General features: G+C 42.1%; 1 protein-coding gene across 1 annotated transcript; it reads left to right on the forward strand.

Annotated features, from left to right (window-relative positions):
- Positions 1-2,076: 2,076 nt before the first annotated feature.
- LOC149156951 (uncharacterized) lies at positions 2,077-7,931 on the forward strand. The gene is made up of 2 exons (XM_089444921.1): positions 2,077-3,534; positions 3,708-7,931. Exons 1-2 carry the CDS (start codon positions 2,077-2,079, stop codon positions 7,929-7,931), a joined length of 5,682 nt encoding a protein of 1,893 aa, XP_089301047.1.
- Positions 7,932-8,486: the final 555 nt, after the last annotated feature.

Genomic DNA, 8,486 nt, shown 5'->3' on the forward strand with positions numbered 1-8,486 from the left:
TTATATTTTTTTATTTAATATTTATTTATGTGTATTTTTTTTAATTATTTACTCTATTGGTCTTATTATTTATTATATTCTTTTTATTTAATATTTATTTAATTATTTATTCTAATTATTTATTTGTTTATTATTTACTCTATTTTTTGTTTAATGTGTTTTTTATATGTGCTTGTTATTTGCCAAAACTTTCTTCCAATAATAGCTGCTAGCTCATTTCTGTCTGCTTCTAGAGGGCAAGCTCCTGCCCATATCGTCAGTGAAGCCCCAGCTCCCATTGTCCAGGTGGTCCAGGCCTCACTCGATGAGGCTTTGAAGTTTTCCGAAAGTGCCCTAATCTGTCGGTTCAATGGTTTTTGGCCGCAGCTGACAGCTCTCCACAATTGGATCTTAGAGGTATGGAAGCCTATCATTTCTGATGAAATTAATATCTACCCCTGTGCTAGGGGTTTCTTTATAGTAGATTTTGAAAATTCTGAAAGCAGACAATGTATTCTACATTCCGGCCCTTGGTTTTGGGAAAAATCAGACCTATTCATGAAGCCATGGAATCCATCATTCGATCCGTCAATAGCAGTCATAACCTCAGCACCAGTTTGGGTGAGATTTCCAAGTCTACCCTTGCATCTCTGGAACCTCTCCTCGCTAAAAGCCATTGGAAATGCAATTGGGGAATTTTACTGTAGGTGCCCAGAAACAGAGGAATATACGAGAACCACCTATGCACGCATCTGTGTGGAAATGGACTTCAGCGTCGGATTCCCAGCTGAAATAAACCAAACAAGTAAAGACTATGTGTGGAACCAAAAACTCGATTATGAAAGTGTCCTCTTCAGATGTCGATCTTGCTTTGAGACGGGCCGTCTAGCCAAAAATTTCCCAAAAGCCTCCGAGAAAAAATCTGTTAGAAAAAACCACCACAGATCTACATGGTGGGAAGGAGCACAAAAAGAGCACTACACTGTCATCAAAGAAGAATACTCTAGAGAAAACTCTGAATCACAAGAAATCGGGCAAGAAAGAAACAACTCTCAAGACAAGCAGGGAGAAAGCCCCGCCCAACAACAAAAAAGTGAACTCGACAACCCCTCAAGCATCAACAGTGATGAGGATTCGAATACCGCACAAAATAAATCTTCATTTAACAGCAAAGCAGATCTCCTAGACCAAACTTCTTCTCCGACTACCTTCAAAAGGACGAACACAATGGATCGCGAAGCTAAGACACCAATGTCCCAAGAACCAGAAGAGATGAAGGAGATGCAAGATAAAGGAAGTTGGAAGACTGTAGAGAAAAAAAAGAAAGTTACAGCACCAATCTCGCCAAGAAAGACGAGGAGCCAGATAATTAAAAACTAAGAAAATTATAGGTCCGATAGACCAATTTGGTCTCAGTGGACGTTAACCATCATCATCATCATATATCTTTTTATTCATTTATTATTTACTATATATTTTTGTTTAATGTGTTTTTCATATTTTTTATTTGCCAAAACTTTCTTCCAATAATTTATTTATTGGATATATCTTTTTGTTTTGCCTTTTTTTAGTTATTTATGAAGACTTTCCATTCTATTATAAAATCCTCATTAATACGTTCAATATACCTCAATAGTATGATAGAGTTTTGAATTCTTTATTATTTTGAAGGGACTCGTATCGATCCCACGAATCCTTCCAAGGCAATGCAACATTCCATTACATATTTCTCAAAAAACATAACACTTCTATCCTTTGCAAATGTTTAGTTTTTGTTTTGTTTTGGGCAGTTAATAAAGCAAACAAATCTGTTTTTTTTGTTTTGATATTTTTTTGGTGGTTAAAAATGAAATTAATAATAGATTTGAAGGATATCTGTTTTTTTCCAAACTTTTGTCATATTTATTTTCTTTCTAAATATAATTATATTTTTATAATCAATATTGTATTAAAAAATTGGGGGATGACCTACGGCCTCTGCAACCCATCCTAGGGTTTCTGCAACTCCTGCAACGACAGGCCTGCCAAGCACAGTACAACCTGTAACAATCAAGCGGATTGGTGGTCAGCGTAAGTTGGCCATAAGCAAAAAGTAAAATGCAGCCACCTCAGGGGGAGGGCGATGCGCCTCCCCCCAATAAGGACAGTCAAACGCAGCCAACGGAAGAAAGGGAAAACGAAAATGAACAGAGCGGAGGTAATACGGAACGCAGCAAGCAGAAGGGCAAGGACACAGATCAGGAAGATAGAAACAAGGCAAGTTCCTCCACATGCAAGCCAGTAGCAACTCACAGGCCAAGAGTGGAGTTCCCCAGTCATCGTATCAATGCCAGAATACAGTATATGAGAGATCATGCGCTGATCGGCAAATTCATAGGAATATGGCCGACGGAGAAAGCGCTGAGAAGCTGGATAAGCGCTAAATGGAATCCAAAAGGGCATATCACTCTGCACCTAGGGCCAAAGGGGTTCTTCACTGCAGTCTTCAACTGCCTGGAAGATCGCAATAGGATTCTGGATGGGGGTCCTTACTTTTTCAACTCTGCAGGATTATATCTCAAAGCGTGGGTCGAAAGATTCAATCCAGACAAGGAAGACCTTAGCTGCGCTCCTGTGTGGATAAGGCTGTATTCGCTGCCTTGGGAATACTGGGAAGAAAAATCTCTTCAGGAGATTGGGAACACACTTGGCGAGTTTGTAAAGATTGCAGAAGAAACAAAATCATGCAGATACACGTCTTATGCTCGGATCTGTGTTTACATGGACCTCAAGCAAGCACTGCCAGACACGGTAAGTTTCTTTCATGAAGATATTGAATGGATTCAAGTTATAGATTACGAGCATGTACCATTTAGATGCAGGAAATGCCATGATATAGGGCATCTCTATAGAGACTGTCCACTAAATAAGAAACCCTCTTCTCAAGAAAGTTCAGATAACCAAACATCTGATGGTTTCACTAAGGTAACAAATCGAAGGAGAGGGAACAAACGAACAACAGTCAATCCCAAGGCAAATCCAGTCAACATGCCAAAACCCACAACGAGCAATAGTTTTGAAGCCCTAGCCAAGACTGATATGCAAGATCTGGAGAAGGAAACGCAGAAGAACAAGGAATCTAATAAAGAACAGTTAGGAGAAACTTCATTGCAATCAGGAGATATGGCTCTTAAGCAATCAATCCTGCAACCGCAATCCAAATCTGTATCCTGGCATTCCCAAGGAATGGAAGTTGACAACACCGAACCAAACGCCAAATCATCAAAAGAACGAGAGGAAACCTCTCAAGAGCCTCAAATCATGGAAGAAGATCTGGAGTCCTTAGACATAGGGGATCTGGATATTCTAGGCCTGGAACAAGCATGCAAAACAGGGAATTTTGAAAAAATACCAGATCGGCAAGTGGACAACCTAGTAGAAGTCCTAAACAGGGCACAGAAGAAATACTCTCTAGGAGTCCAGATAGGAAGTCCATGGGATGGCAAGTTTATCACCAAGGATAATAAGAAGAGAGGCAGAAAAACAACACTTGAGAGAACCATCAAGATAGGAGAGGTATTAGTGGAGTCAGGGAGGTATGCCAAGCTGACCAAGTATTTTAATACTGACCCCCATCCTTCTCAATGAAGCTGATATCATGGAATATAAGGGGGCTCAATGGCCCAAGGAAAGGCAGATTATTAAAAAATATGCTTATGCAAGAAAAACCAAGCATACTCTTTCTGCAGGAGACTAAATGCAACTCAACAATTTTGGCAAAAATAGCAGCGAAAGCCTGGCCAGGAGGGCTAGTAACAGCTGTTGATGCACAGGGAGCTTCGGGAGGACTCGCAATACTTTGGGATGCGCGAGCCATTCAACTAAACAACATACATGCTAATAAAAGCTTCATTCAGGCAACCTTTCATCTAATAGGTACTAACACCTATGGACTTATAACTAATGTCTACTTCCCTCAGGACACTACTCAAAAAGCTCAAATCCTGAATACACTGTCAGACCTCAACTCAGATAGGCCATACCCACTTTGGATTTCTGGAGGTGATTTTAATATGATAGCAAGCATGGAGGAAAAACAAGGGGGTAGAAGCAGAGTAAATAATGACGGTAACCTACTAAAAAACTTCATTCACACCAACTGGTTGGTGGATGTTCCCTCAAGCAATGGCCTCTTCACTTGGAGCAATAAGAGAGAAGGATCGCAGCAGATTGCTTCGCGTCTTGATAGATTTCTCATCTCAGACAATGCAACCCACTTGGGAGGGGAATTTATAGCGTCCATCCTACCTATCTCAGGATCAGACCACTGGCCTATCGAACTTCAATGGAACAGGCCCGACAACAACCTCAAGCGCCCCTTTCGATTTGAAGAATTTTGGCTAACTCATCCGGACTTTGATGAATTAGTTAGATCAACCTGGCTCAACTTCAATTCTACTGGAGGTACAAAAATGTCCAGGTTTCAGCAAAAACTCAAGCATCTTAAAGGAGAAATCAAGCGATGGAATCACAATACTTTTGGCAACATTTTTAAAGCTCAGGCCACTCTCAATCTAGAAATGAAGAGGATCCAGCAAAACATTATCACTGAAGGACGCTCGGATGAATTAACCAAGCAGGAGCAAATCATAGAATCTCGAATATTAGAGAGGGCTAAACAGGAGGAAACATTATGGAGGCAGAAATCGAGGATTAGATGGTTAAAAGATGGAGAAAAGAACACAAAATTTTTCCATAAAACTACGGTGCAACGCAGAATGAACAATTGCATTACTCACATAAAAAATGAACAGGGGAATAGAATAGAAACACACGAAGGCATTGAAGAGGAATTTCTCAGATACTTTAAGAAAGCACACCAGGAACCCAGTATAGATAGAATGCCGGCTATAAATAAGCTCCTAAAGGATATCCCAAAGATAATAACAGAGGAACATAATAGTCTCCTCCTCAAGCCCATCAACTTACAGGAAGTTGAAGAAGCTGCACAACACTTGAAGGAGGGGAAAGCGCCGGGCCCGGATGGTTTTACATCAAACTTTTTTCATAAGTTTTGGGACCTTATAAAAGATGAGGTATGGCAAGTAGTGGAGGAATCCCGGGCACTACGATGGATGTATCCAGGGTTAAATGCCACATTCATTGCCTTAATTCCAAAGGTGGAAGAATCCAACACTCCAGATAAGTATAGACCGATTTCCCTGTGTAATATCATCTATAAAATCATATCAAAAGTCATAGCTACCAGACTAAAGCCGCTGCTCCCTCTTATTATCTCGCCCGAGCAGTCTGGGTATGTAGAAGGCCGGCAAATAACGGACGGGATTATTTTAACTCATGAGATAATCCATTCCTTAAAGCAGACAAAAAAGCCAGGTATGCTGCTTAAGCTAGATCTATCCAAAGCTTTTGATAGTATCAGTTGGGTTTATATTCAAAAAATTCTTACTGCCTTTGGTTTTGCCCCATCATGGGTCAGATGGATTTTTAATCTTTTGTCTTCAGCTTTTTTCTCTGTTCTAATCAATGGTATCCCCTCGGCAACGTACCGTCCCTCCAGAGGTATCAGGCAAGGAGACCCCTTGTCTCCCTTTCTTTTTGTTATTATGGCAGAAGGACTTGGCAGAAGTCTCACCTCTGCCAGGCTGGCTCAGCATCTAAAAGGCCTTTCATTCAACAACTCCCCATCTTACTCCCACCAGCAATTTGTGGACGACAATATGCTTTTCGGTTATCCCTCGGTGCAAGAAGCTCGCCTCCTCAAATCCCTCCTTTCGAACTTCTCTGATGCTTCTGGTGCCCTTATTAATCGAGTCAAATCCCAAATTTTTTTCTTTAATACCCCTGTTCCCACCCAAAAAGCTATAGGCCGAATTCTGGGATTCACTACTGCTTCCCTGCCCTCCAAATACCTCGGTGCCCCTTTAATTGCCTCAGCTCTCAAACACTCTTCTTGGAAACAACTGCTGGAAAAACTGGAGGCTCGACTCTCCCTATGGACTCACCGAGCCCTTAATATGGCTAGCAGACTTGTTCTTATCAAGGCTGTCCTTCATTCCATGCCCTTGTATCTCTTTTCCATCCTTGCAGCCCCAAAATGGGTACTCAAAGAAATTAAGAATCTCCAGTGCAATTTTTTATGGGGAAGCTCAGGCCACAATCGAAAATGGGCTCTAGTTAAATGGGATAAAGTATGTCTTCCAAAGAAAGCAGGGGGTATTGGGCTAAGAGATCCTGAGCACAGCAATAGAGCAATGGGCGCAAAAATCTGGTGGAGATGGCTAGCCCATCCTAATACCCCCTGGGCCTCCCTCTGGACAGCTAAGTATGCAAGCAACTGTCCTATGGAAGAGAGAATACGAATGACGGAGTTAAGCACGGGATCGGTAATCTGGAATTCGGCTATTCAACATAGAAATCTCATACAAAAGCACAGTTTCTGGGAAGTCAAGAGTGGGTCCACGGCTCGATTTTGGGAAGACTCCTGGCAGCAATTCCCAAAAATAAGAGATGTACTCCAAAATCATCCAATATCAGAGCAGGATATCAATCAGTTAGCCAAGGTCAGTCAGTTCTGGAACTCATCTACAACTCAAGAACACAGACAATGGAAAAATGCAAATCAAATTCTAACGCACAGCTCTGAACAAACTCAGCAGTATCTCTCTACAGAATTACAAAAGAGGCAAATCACTATCTCAGAAGAACCGGACATTCTAAGATGGGGCTATGAAGAGAAAGGAATATTCACCACAAAGGAAGCGTATAAGATAATAGTCCAAGATCAGCTAAACAAAGACACTTTATGGGATAAAATTTGGCACACTTCCAACTGGCCGAAGGTTTCCACTTTTCTATGGCTCCTATGTCACAATAAAATTCTAACTTGGGATAATCTTCGGAAAAGAAGCTTCTCGGGCCCATCTATATGTCTCAACTGTATGCAAGAGGAGGAAACAACTATACATCTTATGCAGACCTGTCAAACTGGAAGAAAGCTTTGGGAGAAGGTTGCCTTCCGCTGCCAAAAAGAAGGTAGAGTGCAAGGAGATCTAAAGGCCACTATTCGTAACTGGAGTCAAAAGCCATATCAAAGCAATCTCCTCAACACTCTTTGGCAACTTATACCTGGCTTACTGATGTGGAACATCTGGAAAGAGCGAAATAGAAGAGTTTTCAAGGATCAAACTATGCCCTTAGAGCAAATTTGGACTAAATTTCATCAGAATATCATGGAGTCTCTATCAATTAGAGAATGGTACTCAGAAGATCTTCCCTCATCACCGCAGGAAAAAACAGTGTGGGATAATTGGAGGATCCAGATAAACCAACAGACAATCATCAAAAAGAATCCCACCATGCAGGAAAAGGAATCAAGTAAATGGACACCGCCGCCCATTAACATGTTCCAACTTAACTTCGATGGGGCCTCAAAAGGAAATCCAGGGAAAGCAGGGTATGGGGGAGTCTTCAGGGATCACAATGGCAATCCTCAATGTATTTTTATGGGCTCGAAAGGCTGGGACACCAACAACTCAGCAGAATTGGAGGGATTATGGAGAGGTCTCAAACTGGCTCATGAAAGAAGATTTTTTCCACTCATTATAGAAGGGGATTCACAAATTATAATTAGAATGATCACAAATCTAATGCATGGATCCCCCATTCACAAAGTTAGTAACAGTTGGAGGATGGCCCAAAGGCTTGAGCTAATAAACAGATGGCTTTCTCAGCATCAAGCAATCTCATTCAAACACACCAGAAGGGAAGGAAACAAGCTTGCTGACTTTCTTGCCAATCTCGGAGTGGAAACTGGGGTAGGATACTTTGAAGGGACTATCTCCAGTATAGCCTCCGCGGACCAACTCTCTAAGTTCCAGGAAATTGTGATTCAGGATAAACCTCAGAAGAAGAATACACACCCAGATGCGGGTGGCATTCAACGTTATTAATGAAGAGCCGCACAATACAGGCAGCTGGCCTGGCAGATGGCGGGCGGACGGTCCTTACGACATGCGTCTTGGGCTGGCAAATTGATTTAAGGGCAGGTGAAATTAATACAGAGCAGTCTCGAATGTTGGTCTTGCAGTCAGGCATTAATGCGCGCCTGGTTTATGTGCAAACAGGTTGGTTTATTGGTATGGATCCGCTCATTGTGCATGTCTCAGTTACTGGTTCTTTTTATTGTGGAGCAGAACCGCTTCCACACCCCTGCTTGGTCTTTCGAATTTGGTTGCTCGCCTGGGTTTGGAAACTCTCTGGAATCTTCTGCGCTCCTACTGTAATCGGCTTGCTTTGCCTCAATCCCTCTCTCGGTCCATCAGCACTTCTGAGTATGCCTCGACGCCGAGGTATCCCGCGCAGAGGTAGCCATACCGGGAACAGAGGCCGCCCTTCTCGTCCTGCTCCACAGAATGTTGTCCCCATAGCCTCAGCCTCCCCTTCTTCTCCGCCCCTGGGTCAAGCTAGGTCTCTCCCGAATAATTCCTTCCAGACCTCTAGGTTTA

The sequence above is a fragment of the Pinus tabuliformis genome, chromosome 9 (genome assembly GCF_031772625.1).
Source record: "Pinus tabuliformis cultivar Carrire ecotype Pingquan chromosome 9, CPIR1, whole genome shotgun sequence".
Classification (NCBI taxonomy): Eukaryota; Viridiplantae; Streptophyta; class Pinopsida; order Pinales; family Pinaceae; genus Pinus; species Pinus tabuliformis.

Coding starts and splice junctions, on each gene's coding strand:
- LOC149156951 (XM_089444921.1), top strand. CDS start 2,077: ATGCAGCCACCTCAGGGGGAGGGCGATGCGCCTCCCCCCAATAAGGAC. Junction 3,535..3,707: donor GAACCATCAAGATAGGAGAG/GTATTAGTGGAG, acceptor CTCTTTCTGCAG/GAGACTAAATGCAACTCAAC.